Genomic DNA, 25,853 nt, shown 5'->3' with positions numbered 1-25,853 from the left:
TAGAACTGAAACCTGCAGCGGAATATTTTTACTGTTCTCCTAAAATGTACAATTGGTATCCTTTTGGTATATCATTCTAGATACTGATTGGACTGTGGGAACCTGATTAACGATTTACTTTATTTTGCAAAACACGAGGAACAAGTTTCTCCTTGTTTAAGGAGAATGCTTATGAGACAAAGAAGAACTTTTCAACTAGAGCAATCCTATGTCTGAAAGAATGTCATACCACATACTGGACACTCTGCAGCAGAGATGTCTAAAATGTACCCAAATCTTATGTTAGCTCTCTTTTCCTTTGTTATCAGTTAGTATCAGTTTCTGCTTTACATCATTATCTAATAGAGAAAAGGAAAGTGTTTGCTCAGAGGAAATATTTGAAGTATAGTGACAATTAAGTAGCAAGCTACTGTGTGCTTCCTGAATTGGATGTGTTTAGATAAAGTGGCAAGGACCATTTCAAATTTCAGAAAATCACATACAGTACAGTATGTAGTTCCAACCTGCTTAGTACATTCCACTGAACTCACTGGGCCTTACATCTGGAAAACCCTTCTTAGTTTAATGCTGCATGACTGTACTTAGAAGAGAGCTAAGTCGCATTAAACCAGGCTGATTTGCTGTTTCAGGCAAAACAGAAACCTATGGCAAATGTATACCCTCCAACATTTCTCCAATGAAAATAGGGACATCCTATTCAATAATAATAATAATACTAATAATTTTTTTATTTATACCCCGCCCATCTGACTGGGTTGCCCCAGCCTCTCTGGGCAGCTTCCAACATATATATTTTTTATTTTTTTAATTCCCTATAGAGGGCTGCCTTCAGATATCTTCTAAAGGTTGTATAGTTACTTATTTCCTTGGCTCAGGGGTCGCATAGATCCATACCCTCCAACGTTTCTCCGATGAAAATAGGGACATCCTAAGGAAAAGTGGGACATTCTGGGATCAAATCAGGAACCAGGACGGCTTCTGTAAATCTGGGACTGTCCCTGGAAAATAGGGACCCTTGGAGGGTCTGCAACAAGGCAACCCAGGGAAGCTCCAGCATGCTGAAGGAGGCAGAGGAGAAAAAAGGAAGCTGGAGAGGAGCAGGCCGTGGCGGAGGGGTGAATGGAGGAAGAGGAGGCTGTGGTGGGTGACAAGCACAGGAGGCAGTGAACGGCATGCTCCTCAAGGCCTGGATCTGCTGCCCTTCCCAGCTGACCCCAGCCTGTTGCCTGAGGTGGTGACTGCCTCATCTAGGCTCATGATGGGTTGGCCCTGCATTAAACACAGTGGTGCTTACTTCTGAATAAGCATCTGTAGAATCTGCCTTATAAATATTAAGCGAACTGTGGTATTGGTTGGCACCTTCCTGTATTTCATTGCTGATAAAAGACACTGGGTGGGTGGATCCCTGAGGTTGAAGGAGGAGAATGCCTGCACAGGCAGGGCTTTGCTGTGAAGCTTGAGGCTTAAGCACGCCCTGACTTCTTGCATTTCTCAGTGCTGTTCCGTCCCCCAACAAAATGAGTCGTGAGAAAATTTAAGTTCTGCAGCACATAGTAGCTGAAACAAGGCGAGTGGAACTAATTTTCTGTGGGTGAAAAGAACGAGCCGGAAAACCTATCCCACTACTCCATCAAGATACTGCTGGTGGCTGCTTAGTTAATATGCTACTTTTGATATTTTCTCAGGATTTCAACCTGTGGTTTTGAGTTACTTTTTTTACCTTCATCTTCTACTCCCTGAATTCATTCTCTGGAACAGGTAAGGAATACTGATTAATTCCCACGCTTTCAGTGTAGTGGCTTATTAATTTCTTGCTATATATTTTGTTTTTAAGTATAATATTTTAATGCATTCTGTGGAATCCTTTGAAAACATTCCTTCTAACACAAGCTGTGTACACACTATACAGTACATTGGGAGCACATTCTTTCCCTCAGTGAATTCTGGGCACTGTAGTTCCCCTCATAGAGTTACAATTCCTAGCAGCCCTTTGTAAACTACAGTGCCCAGAAACCTTTGCAAAGTCCAGCAGTAGTAATGAAAGACAACACAATGTTGCTGCTAGCGTTCTGGGGGAAGCAATTACCAGATTAACTCCCTTGATGTTTTTTTAATCCTCATCTGTGCCTGTTGCTTGCAGACCAACTGTAGCCTGGTAGGTTGCTCAGACTATTTAGGAAGCTTCCTAGAAACATTGGTAGGTTTGGGATCAGATGTTCATGTATTTTGGGAGAAAGTCTCTAGGCTAGCACTGCTTGTCAGACTTGCTTTTGTTGTTGGGAAGCCACTTGGATTACCTCAGCCTTTGCCAATCTAGTGACCTCCAGAAATTTTGGACTGCAGCTCTCATCAGCACCAGTCAGTATGGTCCAGGATGATGGAAGTTGTAGTCCAGAGCTTCTGGAGGGCATCTTGTAGGCAAAGGCTGGTCTGCCTGGTTACTCAGCCTTAGAATGTTGGAAACATTCTTGCATAGAGTTTTGGTCCAGGTTTGACTGTCCATTGAAGTCCCCAGTAGTGCTGCACTGTCCCAAGGTATTTTGCTGCCTAAAGCAGAGCTCAGATGTCTCCACCAGCATTTTCCCTAGGGCTAATCCATTTAAATGTGTTGGTGAATTTTTTAAACACCACTTTCTACTTTTCTTTGTGCACCCCATCTAAACCAGATCGCTTCACCTTGCTAGTCAGCAGGACTGGCATTGGTTCCTAGAGTATCCTATCCTATAATGCAGGTTTTAGGAAACTTTGAACCTCCACATGTTGCCAAACTACAACTCCCATCATCTCTGTCCATTGGCCATGCTGGCCGGTTGATTAGAGTTGTAGTTCAGCAACATCTAGTGCACAATCAGCTGAGGAGCTGCATGTGGCCCCTAACCTCATTTTATACACCCTCTAATGCTTCTCAAAGGTGCCCCATTCTTCCATCATTGGATCAGTTACTGTTTGTTTCCTCCTTGTTTTTTCTTGGTTTTGAAAGTGTTTTTTCCTCTCCTCTTTTTGTATAGTTTCAGAAGAACTGGAATGCGCTGTATTGTGTTTGATCAAAATTAATTTATTCCTTTTTTAAAAAATTGCTGATTGTATGGGTTAGGAAAAGTAAGTTGACAACAAATTGGAAGGCTTTTGGCATGTGTGTTCTCATAGCTAGGGGTGTGGGAGAAGTTCAGGTCACTTCATATTTTCAGGTGTGCATATCAAATTTGCACTTTCCAGAACAATATATAAACCAAACCACAGCCATCCTTTGAAACTTGTAATACAGTTGTCCAGCTACGTAATGTGTTACAAAAATGAATATATTTCTGTGAGGGTACATAAAAAGGCATATTTCTGTGAAAATAACATGCAAAATGCATTCTCTCAGTATATTAGGGAGAATGCTTTGCAAAAATATGTTTATTAGGTAAAAATGCATTAAAAATGTATCGAGAGAAATTCACAATAACACGTTGATGAATTTTCATGTGAATTTCATGAGAAATTGTTGCAGAAATGTGGACAACTGAATTTTAAGGTTGGAAAAAGGAGAGAACCAAAATTGGCAGAGCCATCCATCTTTGCCTGTAGCACAATCAATTCAGAAAGGGATTACTTCAGAAAAGGATGAAGCCTACCACATTTCAGAATGGTAGCAGCCGGGTTCTCCTACAAAGGTAGATTTTACCATTTTGTGGTTGGTACAATAGGCATGTGGGGCAGTGGAGAAGAAAAGAACATGGATTCCCACGAAAGGCTGAGGTGGGATAAAGATCACCCCCAACAATTACCCTGTCACTTCAAGAGCTGTAGATGGGTATGGACTTATATTCCCCACTATCGATTTTTGGGGAAACAGCTTTTCCCTACAAGAGAAGTTTCTCCATTGACACCCATAATGAAATAGATCCTTGTGAAAGGCACACATGGTTTTTAATCCCTCCCCCAAATCACTGGAATTGGAGTGACATGCGAAAATAATTCACTATGGTTAGAAGCTGACTCTAACTCTAAACCAGGCACCCCCAAACTCGGACCTCCAGATGTTTTGGGACTACAACTCCCATCATCCCTGACCACTGGTCCTGTTAGCTAGGGATGATGGGAGTTGTAGTCACAAAACATCTGGAGGGCCGAGTTTGGGGATGCCTGCTCTAAACCTTAGGCAAAAGGGATAGGAGGCAGATTGGGAGCCAACTCCTAGGAACTCCCTTTACCTCCCCCATAAAAGCTGATAGGCATTGCCATTCAAGTGGTGTGTGCATCCACCAAGTATTCTGATTAATTATGTGGGGCAGGATTTACCTGCCCCCCCCCCCATTTTTATATTCAGGTTGGCACCCCTACTTAAAGCTGCTTACTTAAAGCAGTTGTTATCAATAAAATGTGCACTTATGTGCTCAGGACAGCAAATCATTTCCTTGTGCAATTTAGGGAGATGTCTCTCTGGATAATAATGCCATTGGATCATATTCAGAGCCAATTTAAAAGAGTGTTGCATTATGCATCACAATTAGCATGCTCAAATCTGCTTCAAAGGAAGATCAGAGCTAATCTACTAAAAGCTTATCCCTGGTAAGGGTTTCAAAAGCAATGCTGGGATGCCTTCTGCTGTGGAATGCTTATTGGAAGAGATACTCAATTTCAAATATAATATGCTTCTAGTGACTTAAATTCAGTCAATGGAAATTTTCCGTTTGATTTACCTACATGGGAGGATATTAACTTCATTTATTTAAATGATCATGAATGTATAGGTCAGGATGGCCCACTTTTCATACCAAGTGGGCTGCAATAGTACTTTGACATGGAACCCATGGGCTGCACACTGCTTTGTATCACAGGGCAGGGGGGGGGCAAGGCTAAAATTTGACACACACACCAGCCCTTGCAAAGCCTACTGCACCAGGCATTGAGAAGGAGACATGAGACTCTGGCAAGTCCAAGAGCCCTCCCACCTCCTTCCCAAAGCTGGGGAAATGCTAACTAGGCTTTGGGAAGGAGGCAGAAGGACTCTAGGACCCTGTCAGCGCCCTCATGCCTCCCTCCTAAAGCCTGGCATCTCATTTTACCCGGCAACAAATATTGCCAAAAAGGCGCAGCCCTCCGGCTATATGGAGGTATTCTTGCACCAATTTGTTTTAATGATTATACAATAAGCCTGATTCATCTTCTGCTTAGAACACTTGCACTGCCCACAAATTTATGCCAGACAGCACCTTCAAACATACCTTAGTTAAGCAGATGAAAGAAAAACTGTGTACAGCCTTTCATATGGTAGAACCAGTTAAGTGTTTTTCACATGTCTCACCATATAGCAGAGTGGCTAACCTATGACACTCCAGATTGCATTGGATTACAACTCCCATGATTGCTGACCACTGGTTATGGTGGTTGGAACTGATGGGAAGTAGATCCCAACAACTGTTCTCTACCACTGCCGCACAAAATTTTTCCATGTTGTTGCAGATGAAGTGATACATGCAGCATGCTTGCTTTCTGTGCTGTAGGGAGCCTGTGATATTACCAGACTCCAGCTCCCATCATCATCAGCCAGAAGTGGTCAGGAATTATGGGAGTTATGTCCCAGGAATATCTGAATGCCCACAGGTCTCTCACCCCCTCCAGTGCCTTAAAAGAGCTATTATTTCAAATATTGCAAAATAAGACTGCTGAGAATGTGGCTAGACACTTTCATTTCAAAAGTACAACTTACACACAAACACGATGACGTTTGGCAAATGAACCATTGACATATACTCCACTCTCAGATCACCATCAACTTGCCTGAGGGCAAATAAAGAAAACATTCCAGTCAAAGTGTGTACCTTGCCACATTTGAGGTGCTTAAAACTCACTGGGACAGCCACATGGCACTTAGGAAGGCCATGAAGCCCTGAGCCAAAGCTGCCATGGGAAGCTGCAGCCAGATGGACAGTGTACCAATACAATCCCCATTTTGTCCTGTATGCTTACAACACCACTTACAAGCACCAGTAACAAAGGCTTTGTCCAAAGCAAAACCTGCAGAGCAGGGGCAGGGCACCATGTTCAGCTCAAGCAGCACCTTCTGAGAGACAGCTTTCCAGTCATAGGCGCAGCCAGAGGCCCCAAAGTGCAGACCAACAACTGAGAATTTTACCTTGATACATTAGGTTTCTTCCCAATGAGGCTGTGTACGCACCACACCTTTAAATGCATGCCGAATAATATTGAGAACTATGATTGCCCTCAGAACCACAATTCCCAGCACCCTTAACAAACTACAGTTCCCAGGAGTCTTGGTGGGGATATGCTTTGAATATGCTTTAAAGGTATAGTGTGTAGACAGCCAGGGTTGTAGCTAGGTGGGTGCAGCTGGGGCGATTGCCCCGGACGCATTTTGGGCGGGGGACATGCTTCTCATGCCACCTTCCCCAAGCCAGCCCTGTGTGTGTTTGTGAGGGTGGATCTGATCAGATCCCAGCCTCACAAAGCCGCTCGGGGAGGGCAGCAAGAGAAGGACCCCAGCCTTGCCAAGGCTGGGATCGAAGGGTGTGTGTCTGTTGTGTTCTTCTCACTCGTCCTCCCCGGGTGGCTTCGCGAGGAGTGTTTACATGGTGGGGCACAGAGGGTAAATGGAGCCCATTGCACCAGGCCAGCTCTCACCACTGAAGCGAGCCGCAGCTCCATTTGCCCTCCGTACCACGCACCTTTCGATACTGGGATTGAAGGATGCATAGCTGTTGCACATTTCTCATTCTGCCCTTCCCTGAGCTCTCTGGCTAGTCAGGCTCCTTCGCCCTCCGTCACCTGTCCCAGGCACCATGGGAACATGCTCTGCCGCTGTTCACAGCCTGACACGACTTCCCTATCCTCCATCCAGGAAAGCAAGAAGCAGTATCAGAGTACAGTAATTAGTGACAGCCTAGCCGCCCACAGTGATGTATGATGTTAAACCACAAGAAGAAGCAGCCACTATATGTTCAAAAAACTAGAACAATCTTAACAGTGTAATCTTAAGCATGTCTACTTGGAAACAAGTCCAAACTGAATTCAATTAAACTTACTCCAATGCAAATGTGTACACGTCAGGACTTGAGTCAGGTGTAGATCAGCAGCATAAACAAAGCACCCAAGGCCAGTGAAGTTAATTTTCCTTGGTCTGGCCCCAGTGAAGCTGTTGTGAGGTCTGAAGGTCCCCGCCTTCCCACCACTCTCTAAGGCTCCTCCCCTCCAGAGTTTTCCCCACACATTGTCAAACTGTGCTCGCAACTGTTTTCTGTTCTTTTCATTTCTCTGTGCATTCTTGGAACCCAGGGGACGGAGACTCCTTGGATTCTTCAGCAGCCTCTTGACCCCCCCCCCCCGCCTCTGCTTCAGCCTCAAAGTCTGAACTGCACTCTGCCACAGCTTCTTCATGTTCACTAAACCCTGTCACCTCTCCTGCAGCTGATACCTCCTCCTCCCAGTCAGCTCCTTCTCCCTCTGACCACTCATCGTTGTCCCACTACTAATCCCCAGCCTCTGAGCCTTCCTCCCCTTGGTGTTCCCTAGGGTGTTTCCCGGCTGCTGCCTCCCACCACTCCTCTGCATCCATCCAGTCCATGACAGTACAGAATTACATTCTAAACCAGCAATGCATCTCTTAATATATCCTTAAATGGACCTTCACTCTCCCCCATCCATTCAAATCTTAGTCACTTGATGGTCAGTCATGTGTTTCTATCTTGCTGACTTTGGGTGGAAAGCAGTGAGTCACCATTTGTACTTAGTTGTTTATTAGTATGCACGGCATATCTCTGCCCTGTAATGTGGCAAATTTTCCGATGTAGTTTATATTAAATATTTTAAAAGTGCATAATGTGCAAAAAAATCTAAGCTCTAGGCCCACACTTTTATAGAGAATGAATGGTACATGAGTAGAATCACATCTACCCAGTGTTTGCTCTTTCATGAAAGTAAGTCTGAGTTAAATATTTTAGGGCCTATTTCTAAGTAAACCTGGTTAGAATCAGATAACAATATGGAAGCATGATCAGAAGCAGATAGTCTGTGGGAGCTCACTAAAAGACTTCAAAATGTAATAAGGAAAACACATTATGTTAGATGATGATGATCAGGATCTTTCACTTTTTATTAATCAATAACAGCCATGGGTGGGAGGGAGCTTGAGGATCCCATCCTTTTCCTTTGTGGAGCAAATAACAACTGGATGGGATGGGTCTCATTTAGTTTGACCAAGTACATAATTTTTTAAGGCATTGTTCCCTTCAATATTAGAACTGCCATCAATATTACTAGTCTATGGAATTCATACAATATCCAACTGATATAAATGCACCCTCCCCCAATTAATTTTAATGGTTCAGTACACGCATGATGTGCTATAAGGATTAATCAGCTTTACAAGAGCAGGACAGTTTTATGAATAAGTGAGCTCTTTTATTAAATGGAAGTTTATATGCACAATAAATCCCTTTAACACAGGATGCCTACAAAGCAATCCAGATTTCCCTTATCTCACTCAGGTTAATTTGGAGCAATCCTTGTCAGCTTTGTAGCTCTGTTCTTAAACCCATTCTTCCATATAATATTTCTCGCTCTACTGCTTAAACAAACATAGTGACTGATTTATATTAAAGACGCTCAGAAATAGGCCGGTGGTTAAGATACTGACAGTCACTGACTTCCCAGTCTTGAAAAGACAATGAAGTAATAAAATCCAAAGATGTTATTTCAGAAATGGTAATTCTACAAGTATAGAAGTAATTCTGCCGGGGGGCGCGGGGATTGAACCATAACATTCTAACATCAAGAAACATATGAAAGGTAGGCATGAAAGCCAAATTGTTTTGAAAATAAAAAAGCTTCCTGGCCGAAGTAAGATATTTTGTATCCAGTTACAGCATTTTAACCCAGTACAGTGGTGCCTTGGTTTATAATCCATTCCGGAAGTCCGTTCTTAAACCGAAACCGTTCTTAAACCGAGGTGTGCTTTCCCTAATGAGGCTTCCCACCGCCGATGCCCTTCCACCTTTCGGCTTCTGTTTTTAGACCGAGGTAAAGTTCGCAAACCAGGACACCACTTCCAGTTTTGTGGAATTCATAAACTGAATAGGTCGTAAACAGGGCTGTTCTTAAACCGAGGTACCACTGTATCCCTGAAGTACCGTATTTTTCGCCCCATAGGACGCACCTAGTTTTTTTTGGGGGGGGGAAATAAAGAAAAAAAATTATTTCCCCCCCAGGCACGGGGCTGGTGCGGGGGAAGCCCAAGCTTCCCCCGACCCCAGCCCCCAGAAGAGCCTGCTATCCGCAAGCCTAGGGAGCCGCGCCGGTCTACCCAGGCTTGCGGACAGCTGTGCGAAGCCCGGGCGTGCTGAGGCTTCCTAATGCAGGCAGCTCTGCGCAACCCTTCGGAGCCCGGCGCGGCTTGGCGCCGGGCTCCGGAGGGTTGCGCAGAGCTTCCTGAAGCCTGGAGAGCGAGAGCCTCTCGCTCTCCAGGCTTCAGCGAAAGCCTGTATTCACCCCATAGGACGCACCCACATTTCCCCTTCATTTTTGGAGGGGGAAAAGTGCATCCTATAGGGCGAAAAATACGGTATTTTAAAGTAGCTAGACTCCCTTTTTCCTATTTGCACCTGTGTTTTTAAATGAAACTGGAAGCAGTTGTAATCTCATGTACAGTTAGCACGTTCCACTGAATTCCATGTGCCTTTTTTCAGAGTATGTGCATAGAATTGGACTGTAAATGTCTTTTGCATGGCAGACAAAAAATAATGTGGGAAAATATTAATTGTGAGTAATACGCATAGGTACATAGGATACTTCTTAGTAAGCTTTAACTGGCTTCCTTTCATCAGCATATTTTAACAGAGCACAGGTTCTTTGAAGCTTGCTCTCTGTTTTATGGAGTTGTGTTAACTCAGGATATTTCAGGTCAACATTCCAATCTTTGGGAAGGGCCTATAATAACATGTGTTCTGAACATCTGTCTTTTTAAGGGACTCATCAAGAAAATATTTTAAAATACTACACTTTCCATTCTGAATGTGTTTCTTGTAAGTCTCACTGATTTGAGGATTTACCCTCCCCCCCTTATTTTTGAGGGAATGTGCTTAAGATCACAAATGTGATAAAGCGGTAAATCCTAGCATGTAATGCAAACAATCAGGTTGTGGAATTACCTCCCCTCTGAGATGCATCTTATATGCTTTTCAATGATTGGTCAATATGTGTTTCCTTATCCAGGCCTTTTGCTGAATTGAAGTATTCCCTTCTCCTGTGTTCATAAGCACTGCTGCCCTGTTATTTTGTCACTGGTTTCGCTATTTTATCTTTTTAATGTAAATTACATTTCTTTTAATTGTGACATTTTTGTAACCTATCCTGGGATCATGGGGTGAAATGCAGACTGAGAGTACAGTATAATAAAAAAAACAATTTTCAATAGCCTGATAATGAAGCCTCTCTATTTTCCTATACTTGGAAACACTTGTTTCTTTTTCCTACATTAGAATAGGAAAAACTGTGGTAAGGATGTCATACAAAGACCAAGAGAACTAAAGTTCAAATTCCTCCCTCCTATCTAAACTTTCTCTCAGTTTAACTAATCTTCACAACAATCCTGGGAGGTTGAATCATGGGAGTGCGGAGGACCGTGCATACCCCACACCCTGAACTCCCCGAAAGAAGGGCAGCGTAAAAATGTAATAAATAAATAGTGGACATTTCTAAAATATCCCTACATGATCTCCCTGTACTAAAGGAACTGAAAGGCAAGAGCTGATAGGGCTTTGCAGGTTTTTTATTAAACATGGAAACAGAGTGCAATGGTCTTCAGTTGAGTGTAAGGACTAGCATGAGAAGCAGGATGCATTCTCCCTTGTTATCCAATTGGGAAAGTGAGCAAGGAGTGGGGAACAGAATGGGAGAGTATTATAACAAGAAGTATGCTTTCTTAAGGGTTCTGATCATAGTGCTTAATCTGCTCCAGTGCATGCCTTTTGAAAGGCTGAAGCTCCATTGAGCATTGCTATTTATTTCGATAGAAGTCTTGCAGACTTCAGTGGGGCTTCTGGCCTGGCAAATGTGCATAGGAACGCACTCCTACACCTGTGTTCAAAGCAATGTAAAGGCATTTCATGAGAGTAGATACCGCACCACTAACTTCAAGGGAAGTAATAGTGCCACTGTATTCTGCTCTGGTCAGACCTCACCTGGAGTACTGTGTCCAGTTCTGGGCACCACAGTTCAAGAAGGACACTGACAAACTGGAACGTGTCCAGAGGAGGGCAACCAAAATGGTCAAAGGCCTGGAAACGATGCCTTATGAGGAACGGCTAAGGGAGCCGGGCATGTTTAGCCTGGAGAAGAGGAGGTTAAGGGGTGATATGATAGCCATGTTCAAATATATAAAAGGACGTCACATAGAGGAGGGAGAAAGGTTGTTTTCTGCTGCTCCAGAGAAGCAGACACGGAGCAATGGATCCAAACTACAAGAAAGAAGATTCCACCTAAACATTAGGAAGAACTTCCTGACAGTAAGAGCTGTTCGACAGTGGAATTTGCTGCCAAGGAGTGTGGTGGAGTCTCCTTCTTTGGAGGTCTTTAAGCAGAGGCTTGACAACCATATGTCAGGAGTGCTCTGATGGTGTTTCCTGCTTGGCAGGGGGTTGGACTCGATGGCCCTTGTGGTCTCTTCCAACTCTATGATTCTATGAACTCACAGTCAGTTTGAGTTATATCCAATGTTATACATACTTAATTCCACTGATTTCAGTGGGTCTATTTTGGGTATGTGACTTAGTCCCGTTAGTACTATGCACACTATGTTAGTGTACTATTCCCTTCAAGTCTCAGAGTTCCCTCGGAAGAAGGACTGGTAGTTAAACCATTCTGAAAATTGTAGCTCTGTGATGGGCACAGCAGTCTCTTGACAACTCTCAGCACGCTAAACAAACTACAGCCCCCAGGAGTCTTTGGGGGAAGCCGTGTCTGATTAAAGTAGCATGATGCTACTTGAAACGTAAAGTGCCATGGTTGATTATCACTTATTATTTGCATTAAATTTAGTTTGCTGTGATTTCTGAGGACTTCATCAAGGTTATGGATCTTAACCACATCTTCTGAAAGCTCATTCAAAATCAATGGGAGTTCCAGGATATATGTTGAAAAATAGGAGAGTAATATTTATAGATATTAATTTCTGAATGCCTTAAAAAGTTAGAAGATGTTCAGAACACATGAGATGACATGCTTACTATTTAATACTTTCTTTTGCTTAAGGTTTTAATCCCACATTTCCACCACAATGACTTTCAGGTTGGCTTGCAAATTCTCCTGTCTAAACTATTAACTTTAAAACGGTTCAAGTAAACAAGCTTAAGAACTGATAAATGACACACAAAATAAGCCAGTAGATTAATTGCTATTTAAAAGGACAGACAAATAAAAACAGCAAAAGCAAAAACAATAGCACTGTATTAATAAAAAATGGTTCTGAAGACTTAAGCCGCAGTCTTGAGAGCTAAGCTTACCTGCATATTTTGTAAGCGGTGTGTCAAGGATGCAGGGTTACCTGGAAATTATAAAAATGCTTTGGAAAAGCAGAACCTCGTCTCCTACCCCATCTTGAAGTCTTTAAACCACACCTCATCCCGATAATTAAAATACACTCCCTAGTAATTTTCTTCTCTGCAATTCATGTATACCTCTCTGAAATACACTTTTTATTGGCTGTTTTGCTGACACTGTGATATACTATTTTGTCATATTCTTGCTGAGGTTGACAAACTGGCATGATCTGCCATCATATGGAGCCTCTGCTCTTGGTGCTAAACCATGTTTTCTATTCCCAGAAATAATATTTGGAGTTATCAGTCCCACACTCATGGTTTTCTTTATTTTCAGTTTTCTGCTGAAGCCGTGATTCCTTCCTACATATAATACAGCTTTTCCTGAGGCTCAGCATAAATTAAATGATGAGTAGGGTTTATTTCTAGCATTTGTCACGTCAATCAGTTTATTTATTTCTATCCTGCTTTTTTGCAGTACAGCCACACTCAGTGTTGCTGCATTTTACAACAAATGAAAGCACATCATAGCTAAAGTAAAAACTGCATCCTATCTAAAGCAGTGGCACACATGTGACACTATACTTAGGATTTGCCTGGAAGACCAGTTTGTTAAAAATACTGTACCTTGATTAGAGTGCTGAGGAAGACAAACAACCCAAGCACATAACTCCCATACTTAAAAACTTGTATCAGCTACCAATATGCAACTTCAAGGTTTGTGTATTAATTTATGTATTACTGATTTTGGCCCAAGATCCCTTAAGGACCACCTTATGCTTCTATCCCTGTCCCATCATTGAGGTATTATGGGGAGTTTACATTAGTGGCTCCCCAGGGCTCAGTCACATGGCTTGAATCTACCAGGAACTGTGCATTCAGTATTGTGGGCCCAATTCTGTGAAACTTCCTCCTGACTGAGATCAGACAGGGACCTTCTCTACTGAACTACTGGTGCTTGGTGAAGGCTTTAAACATTTCAGCCAACATTTTAAGTAAGCTTTAAATGTTTAAGTAATTGTAATGGAGGGATGTGGGTTTTTTTGTAGCCTCGTTGCATATTGCTTAGAGACTATGGTATCAAGCACTATATAAATAGTTGAAATATTGCTCTAAAGTAGTGTTTCAAACAAATCCAGTAACTATTTCATAGCAACCACTCAACATCCATCAATACAATAATTCAAATATAAATGCTAACTCAATAATTAGTAATATTACCAATACAAATAGTGCATAATATAACTGCAACGTTTCAAAGCCATTCGTTTCATAACTGCAATATAATTCAGTTCAATAACAACTACCATGGCAAAAATAAATAAAAACCTTATAGGTTTTCTTATCAAGTAAGCAATATGCAAATGTTGTTAAATAAATAAAACATTGCTTCTACAATAATTTCCACAGAGCACAATAAAATATAGAGTGCACAATAGCAGAGTGCAGTACAAATAAATATTCAACACTCCAAATCATAGGGAGTCCAGGGGAGATAACAGCAATTCATAAAAGGAATAAATTCCCATTCAAAATGCCTTCCTCCTATCCTCTGCTATTATAATTGGAAGTCTTATATTCTGCACCAAGAGGGGGAAATCATAGTACAAGTGAAGGCCTTGCCTCTCATCTGCAGTACCATACCATTTATCCCTCATTCACACCTTGACCCTTCTCCTTTTCTTATTTTCTTTCACGGGAGGGGCTCAAGGGAAAATCCCCTCCCAGCACACTTGTCACCTCACACCCAGTTACCCTGGCAACTTTCCAAATCCCCAGTCTCTGTTCACACCTCAAGAGGTGCTCTTGCATTGCCAATGACCCTCAATGGTCCTATGACCAGGTCGTTGTTTTTTTTGGATAGGCTAGCTCAGGAATTCCTCTGCAGTATTTCTCCCTTCATATCCCAAATAATCAAAATCCTACCGTTTATTAATTTCTAGGGTTTAGCCGCCACCCCCCAAAACCCCATGACACCATATTTGTCCACCATTATTGCCATAGACATGAAAGAGTGAAGGTTATAAGGCATATTTTGAATTTTGGGAGAGTGCTGGGGGCACCAGTCACAAAATAGATGCCATGGGGGACGCAGCATAATACAAAATTAGAAAGTGTACAGCCATGGTGAAGCTTTCCTAATATTTGCCATAATAGCAAATACTTAACCTGTTGAATTTCTGCCAGCTATACTGCTGTTACAAAGCACACAAACCTTGTTTTTCTCCATAAACCATAAGCTGCTATCCTGTACCCACTTACCTGGGAGTAACCCCATGAAACACAAAGAAACTTACCTCTGAGTAGACATACTAATTATTTTAATAAAAGTGCAAGTTCAAATACTATACAGAAGGTAGGCACTGTTGAGTCGCATTGAGTTAATCACTGGTAAGTAAGTACAGGATTGTCAATTTTCTTAGATATGATACATGGTCTTGCACATTATGTTAGATCACACAGATAATCTAAAGATTCCGAAATACAAATAAAACCAAGACATACAAAGCTTTTTCGTATTTAAGGGGGGAGCAGGAAAGACAATCCTTTACCATACAATTGCTTGGGAGAGTCTCATTGATTTCAGTGGAGCCTAAGCAGACAGAGGACTAATAGGGCAGGGCTGTAAGAAAATGAGAGCATGAAATAAATTGATTCCTGCTTGTGGAGGAAGCGGGGGTTTATCTTGTTTGGTGGGGGGACTAATTCCAGGTGTCATCTGCAGGTCCTTCCATGTCTTTTTTCAGTGTGCTTTCATGATTATTTGTGCTCATGATGTTATGGGGCAGCTACATGCAATCCTGCTTTCAATTACTCGTAGCAACTGCAAAGATTTCGGGGTGGACATACTGCTTTGTTCTTAATCAGTGTAAGTCCCGTAACCTCCTGCAGAAATCTCGCAACTTTTTGTACTACAAATGTTCCAGTTTGTTTTTTTTGTCCTGCTACTGTTGTGCTATAGTGCAAGAGTGGCCCTCAAGATGGCAACAATTCAATGGTACGGGGGAAGCATCACAGAACAGCTAATAAAACTGATGTCTCGGGGCCTTTTCTGCAGCTGTGTTCTGCAACATGTCTCCGGACGCTTCCAGACTACGGTCGCACCTTGGTTGTCAAACGCCTTGGTACCCGTACATTTCGGCTCCCAAATGATCGAAACCGGGAAGTGAGTTCCAGTTTTTGAACTTTTTTTGGAAGCCGAACATCCGATATGGCTTCTGCTATTGTTTCTGGCATGCCTGCGCAATCAGAAGCTGCGCCTTGGTTTCCAAACATTTCGGAAGTTGAACGGAGTTCCTGTTCGAAAACCAAGGTACGACTGTATTGGCATTTTGAGGTGTGAATCAATCATAGTCTGGCAAATTCAGCATGCACAATTAAAGCCAACTTCGAGCTCTTGCGCAGCAACTATGCTTCTCCCCAAAATTATCCTTTTTCGGATAAGGAAAGTGATGAGAAAATGCAGTGGAAAGTGCAGGACAATGCTTGTGTTGACAGCACGTCCTCTAGCCTCTTCACGAAAAGCTCCAACAGCCAACGTTGTCTACGCTCCCCTTGTGAAGAAATCGGGTTGAACGCTCAATAAGCGTTTCTGCAAACGTCCATTGGTGAATTGTCCACATGGCTGATGTGGGCAAGAAGCAGCTGTTGGCACTGCAGGAGTTCAAAGCACGGGGAGGGGGGTCGTTGGCGGATGTAATTACTCGTGCCTGTAGCAAGGGCAGAAAAAAGCAAAGCTCAGCCGCCCACGCAGAAGCTTCTCGCGGTTACCTCCACGCCCCTGGTCACGGGGCAGTAAAAGGGAGGTTCGCCTTCAACCCTCAAGCAGTTGCACATGCGCGCTAGAAGACAACTAATCGCGCTAGAGGCCTCAGAGATTGATAGAGACGAGCGAGCTAAGGGATAGAGATAAGAACACGTGGCGAGCTCGAGGACAAAGAGATAGAAAAAGCTTAGAGTGACAATAGGTTTTTGGGTTTTTTTGCCTAGAGATAGAACTTCCTGGTTCATTTCGATCCCCCCCCCCCACCCGCTTTCCTCCTCCTGGGGCAAAACTGCCGTTCGTTTGTTAACTATGCTGATGCGGCAAAGTGAAGAGGGTTAGTGCCTTACGACCAGCCTGGAATTTAATCCACCGGCAATATTTCTGGTTAAAAGCAGTACCAAGGCTAGTTTGAATTTCCAAATGCGGACACAGCAAAGACATGTCCGCTTAATCCTTCCCAGCTAAAATCGGAGTTTTATTTGTATGCAGAGGCCTCGAGCTTCCGCTAGCACGTCGGATTCCCCTCCCCCCCCAACAATGCATTAATCCTAGGCGGATCCACGCGGAAGGAAGTCCCACTGACTTAAAGGGTCAGTAAGTGGGTGCAAAGTAAGTGGGTGCAGGATTGGTTTATGTAAGGATACAGCTAAGCACAAAGCTAAGCTCGCTCCTGGATTTGCCCACTGCTTTCTGCGAGCGACGGGTAGAGAATGCCAGTCCAGTGCCAACCCGGAACCTTGAAAACATGTATCAGTCTATCAGTTGTCAGTCTACGGTCACTGGTTTCAAGCTCCAAAGCGTCCTTTGCGCGGGGCGGGGGGCGCTGTTCTGAGGCGGCCATGGGACTTCCAAGCGCCGCGGCCGCCGCTGCTGCTGTTCTGCGTCTTGGCAGCGCGCGGGTGAGGAAGATGCGGCGGTTCCCACACCCCCAGCGCGGTCAGCAGAAGGCAGGGAGGCCCCGGCGGTGCTGAGGTGCGTAGAAAGCCCCGGAGGAGCACCCCTGTCCGGGCTTAGAAGCTCCCGCGGCTCCTTTCCGACGTGTCCGGTTTTCGCGCAAGGTTGAGGTCCTCGCCCCTTCCTTGTTTGTAATGCGTGTAGACGGGCTGAAAGCGCTTGCCCTGCACGGCCTCAAAGTCTTGGGGGTTTGCTGAGTCCTGGCCGGCGGTCTGAAAACACGAAACGTGACAACTGTGCTTGGAGGGGAGACCACCAGGGAGCCTCCCGTGTAAGCAGCCTTGGCTTCTAGGATGGAGAAAGGCGGAGTATAAAAGCATTAAATACATAGCCACGTCACCTTTTTAGTTGTCACACAAGAGTAGGTGGGCTATTGTTTGTTTCGCTGCCTTTCTATCCCAAATTTTCCTCCAAGGGTTGGACTAGATTGCCTTTGGGGGTCTCCTCCAACTCTACAGTTCGGTGATTCCCCCCTTTTTCTCTAAGGAGCTCAAGGTGGCCTACATACTTTTCCTCAGTGCTATTTTTCTAGAAAAAGAGTGCGAGAGTTCACCGTGAATTTCTCCCTTGTTTTCTTAGAATGGCAATGGTGCCCACCTGAGAGGTGCTGGAGTTGAGCTCCAGCTGGAAAAAAAAGCCCTGCTTGTCCTCACAACAATCCTGTGAGGCAGGTTGGGTTGAGTATGAGTGACTGACCCAATGTCACCCTGTGAGCTTCATGGCTGATTTGGAGATTTGAGCCGTGGACTCCCAGGACTTATTCTTGCACTCTAACCACTACACTACACTGCCTCTCACTATACCACACTGGCTCCAGAGCCAGAAAAGGAGAGACAGGTAAAGAAGGTCATTTCAGGCTCCTCCAGGCAGATTCTCCTCCACCCCCACACCTGTATAGGGCTAGGAACCACATACTGTCCCACGGGGCCAGTATTTCTGAATTGTTATGTGTTGGATACTTCCTTATTGTTATTTTATGTAATGCATTTACTTTTGAGATCCCTTGGAAGGATTTGTACCCCAAAAGGTGGGATGCAAATCAATGAAATAAATCAACACAAAGTGTGGAGTATACTCCATGTTTATGCCACAATAATCTGATTAAAGCGACACTAGATTTGTGGTTTGAAATTGCTAGCTGTTATGGTTCTCAGCATACAAAGAGACAGTGGCAGTGATGGGGCACCGTTGGCCCAACAGGGGTTCTAATCCGGCCCATAATGTTGTTTCCCTAAGCCATGCAACACCTACCATCATGCAAGACATTAGGGCATGAAGCAAGACACAGTTGTTGAGGAACAATCAGGAGCTTTAAAATATGCTCCTGATTATTCCTTGGCAGGCGGGGCTTGTATTTAATGCCTTTCAAATGTAAGCCCCACTGGGATTGGCTCCCCAGCTGCCAGTTGTAGTTCCTGCGGGGAGCCAATCCCTGCTGAAAGTAGAGCTCAAAGTCAGCATTGATCAACTGATTGGTAGTGACTTCAAGCCAGCTAGCATCAGCTGGGCTCTTCCTTTGCAATGTGTTTTGCAGTCAAGGTGAGCTGCAAAGGGGAAACGGGTCACCTGATGTCATGGTGACACCAGGTGATGGACAGGTGGTTGGCTGGCAGTAGGAGAATTAAGGTTCTAGCCTTACATTCTGAAAAGGTTCTTTTGCTCTGGATTATGGGAATAAGGCTATGTTCTATCTTTGTTGCTAGAGGCAATATGCCTCTGAATACCAGATGCTGGGAATCACAAGTGGAGAGAGTGCTTGTGGCCTTCATTCCCAAGGACACTTGGTTTACTACCATGAGAACATGATGCTGGACTAGATGGGCCTTTGGCCTCATGTACATTCCAGCCATGTGATAGAGAATAGTCCATCCAGGTAAGAAAGAGGCATGAACACAATTCAGGGGCACACTCTAAGCAATTCATTGATTAGGCATTCCAGTCCTAGTTACATGGGTCTGTAGTATGTTATAAAGGTACTAACCTTCTGATCCTGTTCTTTTTAATGTCTGTGGATGTTATATACGGAACAGTGGCTCCTTCAGCTTGTTCTTTGAAAAGGCAGTCCAGCACCCCTCCTTGAATAAGTGCTCTAGCCCTCCATTCCCTTGTACAGTGATACCTCGGGTTACATATGCTTCAGGTTAGAGACTCTGCTAACCCAGAAATAGTACCTCGGGTTAAGAACTTTGCCTGAGGATGAGAATAGAAATTGGTGGCGGCGCAGCGGCAGCGGGAGGCCCCATTAGCTAAAGTGGTACCTCAGGTAAAGAATGGACCTCCAGAACAAATTAAGTTCTTAACCCAAGTTACCACTGTACTGTTATTTGGATGTCTGTAGTGTGCAAAGCGGAACAGAGCAAATAAACCAATCAAATGTAGCGATACTCTTGATTCCAAAATGTTTGGATGTTTGGGATGTGCTACTAGAGTATGAGAGGATTGGTTGCTAGACTACCAACCTAAGAAGAATGCAGCAGAAAGGGCCAAACTCCATATGAGGGCTGAAGAGTGAATTAACTTATATGCCCCACTTTATTCATTTTTAGTGCCAATGCATGAGTGTGTTCACTCTATACAACTTCTCTTGCAAGTATGCTCTGTTCCAATGATACTATGTTTTTCCAACAATGGGTGTCATATGCTTTGCATTTTCCAAGAATGGAACATCCTCCAGATAAGGAAAGTGCAGGCATTGTGATTCCCGTGTTGACTGGTGTATATGAGCTCCAGTCACCTGTTTGGATATTTTATTTGAGAGTATTCGCAACACAGTGTTGTTCTCCTGCCTACCATGTCAATCTTGCAAACTTTTCATTAATACTTTTTCATCTACTGTGTAACACTGGTGTGCATTTAGTGAAGAAGCACTGGGTTTTTTTTAAAAAAAAGAAGAGAAGCAGGTCATTGCCTTTCCTCTATTTTAAAGCTCTACCTCATCTCCTAATCCATTATCTGGGTACAAAATAGCCTGTTATTGGCATTTGATTGCATTTCTAGTAGCTTTGCACCGAAGAGGAAAGTGGAGTTTAAGTTGTTGGGCATACTGCTGCCTGATCATGCTGCAACTCTCTCTCCATACGATTATTGAGTAGCTGTTGGCGCTATGATATGGAAAAAATATAATATCTCCCTCTGGCTCCTTACAATGACTCTTTTTCAAAATTCTGCTGCTTGCAGCAGAAGTTGCCTTGTTAACTAAGGACATTTGAATTGTTCATTAGTCAGGCCTGTAGGATTCTGTGCAGCAGGCCTTCACATGCAGATTTATTTGTTATTTATTGGATTTATTTGTATGTATTGGATGAGCCTCCATGAGCTCCAACAAAATGTTAGGCATGCATTCTCTTTCCTTTGTTCTACCCCGGCTTAACTGGGAAGAGGATGCCTGCCATGATTACTTTGCGTTTCAAAGAATTTTGGCTTACCATTGAATTTGAAATGGGAACCCAGGTATATAACCAACAATGGGTACTTGACAAAGAAGCCAGCTTCAAACTGGCTTATGAAGCTGGCTGATTTAACTATAGCTTCTTCTGCCTTTATTGAATGTGGAAGCTACCTTTTCCCACATTGTTTAATTTGCACACTTTTTAAAAAACAATTATCTGAAAGCTTGTTCTTGTTTCTTCTATACACAGGTGATCAGCCTTGGACTTTCCATGATATTGTTTTCTTGGGACGACTCCAACAAAGATTATTTCAAAATGATGACAAATATTATCATACTGAGTGTACTTATTTGCATTTCTTTATCTTTTTGGATTGTGTCTATGACTGCAAGCACGTATTATGGTAAAGTCTAGATTGCTACTAATGCATGATACATTTTAGTTTACAACACTCATACACAGTCTTTTATTAAACTTGGTCGCTAATCCTAATATTTTCTTAATATTTCATTTTCAAAGAACACAAGCAAATTCGATTGTTGCCTAATACATATTTACATAACTAAAAATAACTTCATGTGACTGTTAGATAAGAAATGCATATTTGCATGTAAAATTGGGAGTGTAAAAGTTCCTTCCAATTGATGCTTTACAGGGTATTGCTCTGAAGGGATCCCAAATGTTGGCAAGGAATTATGTGGGAGAGGAGCATAAAAACTCACAGCTACTTATTCAGCCTTCATCCTAACCCATATTTGTGCAGAAAGAAAAGCCTATAGAAAACTCAGTCCAGTCGTGTACATAAGGAAACGAGATGATAATAACACATGTAGTAAAAGAATGCTAAAGAATGTAGAAAGACATATTGCTATTCTGACATATTGCTGTTTTTAAACTACTCTATAGGTACTTTGCGGCCTATTTCTCCATGGCGTTGGCTTGTTTCAATCTTAATTCCCCTGATAATAGCTTCACGAGGATTTAAGAAAAAAAGTCTTGATCATAGTGGAGCAATAGGAGGTATGTTCTTCTGCCTTAAGTTTGGTTGTGCTTACATATATTTTTAGAAATTTCCTGATTCCCCCCCCCCCCCATTCAGTGGAATGTTCAGTATTGCCATTCATAATTTTGGCTTTAATATTCTTGTGCTACTTCATCTTACTTTTTTGTAGGAGCTATTTTGCAAATAATGTAGTGTCTCTACCACATTCTGAAGTTATTTCCATTGCAGGGAAGATTCATTCACAAAACAATATAAATGTCGTCCAATTGACTTAAAGCAACCATAACCTTGCTAATGTAAATGGTATATTTATTGCCCACAATGGACTAGGTGTGGTGTATAACATTGATGAGGTGTGGTTGCCAAGGAGAATAGTTGCCGATTATATTAGCTGGAAAAGATGGTGATGGGGAGAGGCTTATGTTCATTGATTCACTCCCAATAGGGAATCAGCACCTGTAGTCCTGTGCTTATTTATAATAATTTCATCTAGCAGAAGCTAAAACTGTCTATTTTATTATCCTCCAAGATTTCTGAAGGGAGTAGGTATGAATGGGATCTAATTTATTGACCTGCTGTGCCAATTCAGCATTTATTATGCAAGTGGAAAAATGAAAATTGCAATACTGAGGCAAGAAAAAAACCACATTTGATAGATGGGACATGCATGAAGACTTGTGAAGATCAAAACTGAAAGGAAATTTAATGCAGGTGTTGGTTTGGCAGAGGGAGACTCATGTGACCAGTATGTTCAGTGCCAGAAAGGGAAAGGAAATGAGAATAAAGAATGGAAATGGACAGTTGGAAGAAAGGACATGAACAGAACTTTACTATTTTAAAAAATGCAAAAAGTGCTATATTTGGGGAAACTCCTCCTGTTGCCCAAAGATGATGAAGTAGTTATGGACTCATGTACTAAAAGTGAGCTCAGGTTTATTATCTGTGTAACCAAAACAAAGCTATTGAAAAACAAGAGGAAGATACTTCAGGGAGTTGCAGAAATTCCTCACCCCACTCCTAAAGCAAGTTCAGTGGCAGCAGGAGGGGAAATGGAATGGAGTAATCTATCATGACTGGCTAGAATACTGGAAATGCACGGGCTACATTGCAACAGTTTGTTGCAATCTTCACTTGTATGTTAGGAATTTTATTTTCTTATCTCACCATTTGCATAGGTAAACAAAAGATGCAATATCGTTGGGATTTTTCTGCTGCTTTAATCTTTAGACAGAACAATATTATCTTTACATTTTCATCTTAGTCTAGGCTGGTTTTGAACTAATTTTCCCAGAGTACATAACTTGTGACACCATCTCTTCCCTCTTTTAGGTTTAGTAGTTGGATTTATCCTCACTGTGGCAAATTACAGCTTTTTCGCTGCCATGTTCATGTTTTTTATTACTTCCTCCAAACTCACCAAGTGGAAAGGAGAAATAAAGAAGCAAATAGATTCTGAATACAAAGAAGGTGAGAATTAAACATCAATTTTATAGCCAATTGATTACAAAAAATGCATTTTGACTTTTAATTAAGGCGATAAACGGACTATGCACTATGTAATTTATTTTTCGCCTCCCTTTTCTTTCTGGTGGGTGACTTGCAAGTACCTGAACGAAGTACTTTGCACTAGTAATGATCTTTACTTCTAGTTACGAAGGAAAACCTCAATGATTGAAATGTAAAACACTTTACAGTCTAGCTTTTATTCTTTTTCTGTGTGCTTCCAAGGATATTGCATATTAAAATTCCTCTTAAGAACTTGTGTCTTCCCTTTCTGTACATAGGTGGGCAGAGAACTTGGGTACAAGTATTCTGCAATGGTGGTGTACCTGCAGAATTGGCTCTGCTATACATGATTGAAAGTGGTCCAGGCGAAATTCCTATAGACTTTTCCAAACAATATACAGCATCCTGGATGTGCCTGTCACTACTGGGTGCTTTAGCCTGCTGTGCTGGAGACACGTGGGCTTCAGAGATTGGCACTGTCATGAGTAGTGAACCCCGATTGATAACAACCTGGGAAAAAGTTCCAGTAGGTAAGGAAATTTCTGCTTTTGTTTTTTTAAAAAATAGTACCATAGTTTAATGATGAATGGTTTGTGGGCAGCCTGCTAAATTCATTTTTGTGGCCTGGGAAACCTTGGAGGTGTACTTTTAATATAGCTTACGTAGCCTTAAATTAGGCCTGAAAAGGCTGCTTTGTGCTAGCTCATTTGTAGCTTGGCCCTTTCTTATCACATTCTTCTACATTTGATTCAGTGACAACTGAGTGTAACTGGTCAAACTGTCCAAAAATGATAAGAGTTATGGCATCTTGTGAGTCATTCTGTCCCATTTGGGCATGATTTTATGCAACCTGTTGCAGAAAAACCCATTAGTCTTTTATCAGAACCTTACTAGAAATACTACTGTATTCAAAATTCATCTGTCTTCTAGGACAGGGAAATATTTTGAATTTTTGATAGAGAAGCACAGTATCTGAAGCTTATGCTCATATTCCAAAAGTGAATAATGTCCTTCCTTAAGCTTGACTGGAACTTACTGTGTATGCATATATTATATATTCTAGAGTGGGTTGCTTTGAAAAATTCTGCTTTTGAAAATGACAGTAGCCAGTTAGCCAGTTAGTTGAGATTACAGCTGAGGGAGGTTCTGGTCCAGTAGTTCAGTCGCACAGACAGTAATGTTGACATCAGTATTGATTTCTTCCTCTCTAATGAAAGTTGCTTAACTTTTTCATTCAAAAAGGGCCATGCTTTGTATGGAGCGAGCCCTGTTGTCTTCTCCATCTAGCCTGATACCTTCCTTTGTGTTCAAAATGTAGTAGATCTGCCCTGAATTTTGGTAGTTATATTTTAGTTACCCTTATTTCTTCAGACAAATTGTCCATGTTTGGATTCTTTAAGGTAACAATACTTAACGTGTCATCAGAATAAATGCTGGTACAAACATGACATTCTAGGTTTCATAATGATAGCAAGAGATCAGGAGCAGGTTTGCTGGTTTGCATGCTTCCTCCTCCCCTCATGTGAATTCCATCCTTCCTTTTGCAGTGATGACCAGGGTTGGTTTTTAACCAGAGTTAGAAGCTGACACTGACCATGGTTACTGTCAACATTGGTGGTAATGTAATGCCACATTCAAGTTAATGCTAACAAGGAAAAGCAGAGAAGAATTTATGGGGAGAGATCTTGGAAGCCTGTGACCAGTTCCCAATCTCTTAATGCTCTCAACTAAAAAAACCCCCAATGGTTGTATCTGCACTTAATGCAGTTTGTTTGCTGACGACTTTAATAAGTGTAATTTAAACAGATTGTAGAACATTGTGCTTCCCCTTGTTTCTTTAACACTGGGAACACTGCTTCAAAAAGAGTATAAGATAAATTATTTCTAATTCAGTTTTATTTATTTATTTTAAGCAAAAGGGGAGATTTCTCCTCATAGTCCAAAAGTGTGTAATAAATCTACCATTAGTTTTTGTAGTCTTCATTAAATGTATGTTCTAACAAGTTTAGAATGCCAGTTACGTTGGATTTTTAATTCTGTTTTTAGGTACCAATGGTGGCATTACTTTAGTGGGCCTAATCTCAAGTTTGCTTGGTGGCACATCAGTAGGTGTAGCTTACTTCATTTCCCAGTTGATGTTTGTGAATGACCTGGATATATCTGCTCCACAATGGCCCATTATTGTGTTTGGTGGAATGGCTGGTTTACTGGGATCCATTACTGATTCTTATTTAGGAGCAACCATGCAATACAGCGGTAAGGTCCCGCCCCCCCCCCAAAAAAAATGTTTCGAGATTTGTATGAAAGTGTTGTAATTTCCCTATTGGGTGGGTATGGCTCTTGGTAATGATAGAATAGGCTTACTTCAAAGCATGTCATCATTTGCATTGACTTGAACTATTTCTGATTACTTGGCATACTTTGAGAATCTTGTTCTATGTGCGTTTATTTTGTCTCATCTCTGCAGCTTCGAGTTGAATTTAGATCATTTAACGATAGTACTGGGGAAATTGCCATTCCACAAATAAGCAGTGGAAATATTAAATATTGTGGGGAATTGTATTCTGTAAACCTTTGTTGACTTGGCAGAGAGGAATGGAAATGTAAACAACCAGACTGCATAGCCAGAAGGAACATGTTCCACTCACTCCAAGACATGATGCTTGAATCCTAAAAAGAGTAACATCTTGTTTGTTTGA

General features: G+C 42.3%; 1 protein-coding gene across 4 annotated transcripts in view; it reads left to right on the top strand.

Moving 5' to 3' along the window:
* TMEM19 (transmembrane protein 19) overlaps positions 1-25,853 on the top strand; it is a 30,432-nt gene that overhangs the window by 2,032 nt on the left and 2,547 nt on the right. Inside the window, exons 2-7 of one of the 4 annotated variants that reach the window (XM_080971182.1) lie at positions 1,686-1,758; positions 20,895-21,048; positions 21,552-21,665; positions 22,978-23,115; positions 23,433-23,684; positions 25,201-25,410. In XM_080971182.1, coding sequence (XP_080827308.1) covers positions 20,916-21,048; positions 21,552-21,665; positions 22,978-23,115; positions 23,433-23,684; positions 25,201-25,410 — 847 coding nt within the window. In that variant the 5' untranslated portion in view covers positions 1,686-1,758; positions 20,895-20,915. Of the gene's footprint in view, positions 1-1,497; positions 1,759-17,103; positions 17,275-20,894; positions 21,049-21,551; positions 21,666-22,977; positions 23,116-23,432; positions 23,685-25,200; positions 25,411-25,853 lie in introns of those variants that run through there. The other 3 variants (XM_080971183.1, XM_080971181.1, XM_080971184.1) reach the window with 3 other exon arrangements.

Source organism: Podarcis pityusensis (assembly GCF_964106645.2).
Source record: "Podarcis pityusensis genome assembly, chromosome: 10".
NCBI lineage: Eukaryota > Metazoa > Chordata > Lepidosauria > Squamata > Lacertidae > Podarcis > Podarcis pityusensis.
This window is presented reverse-complemented; position numbering and strand designations above follow the sequence as displayed.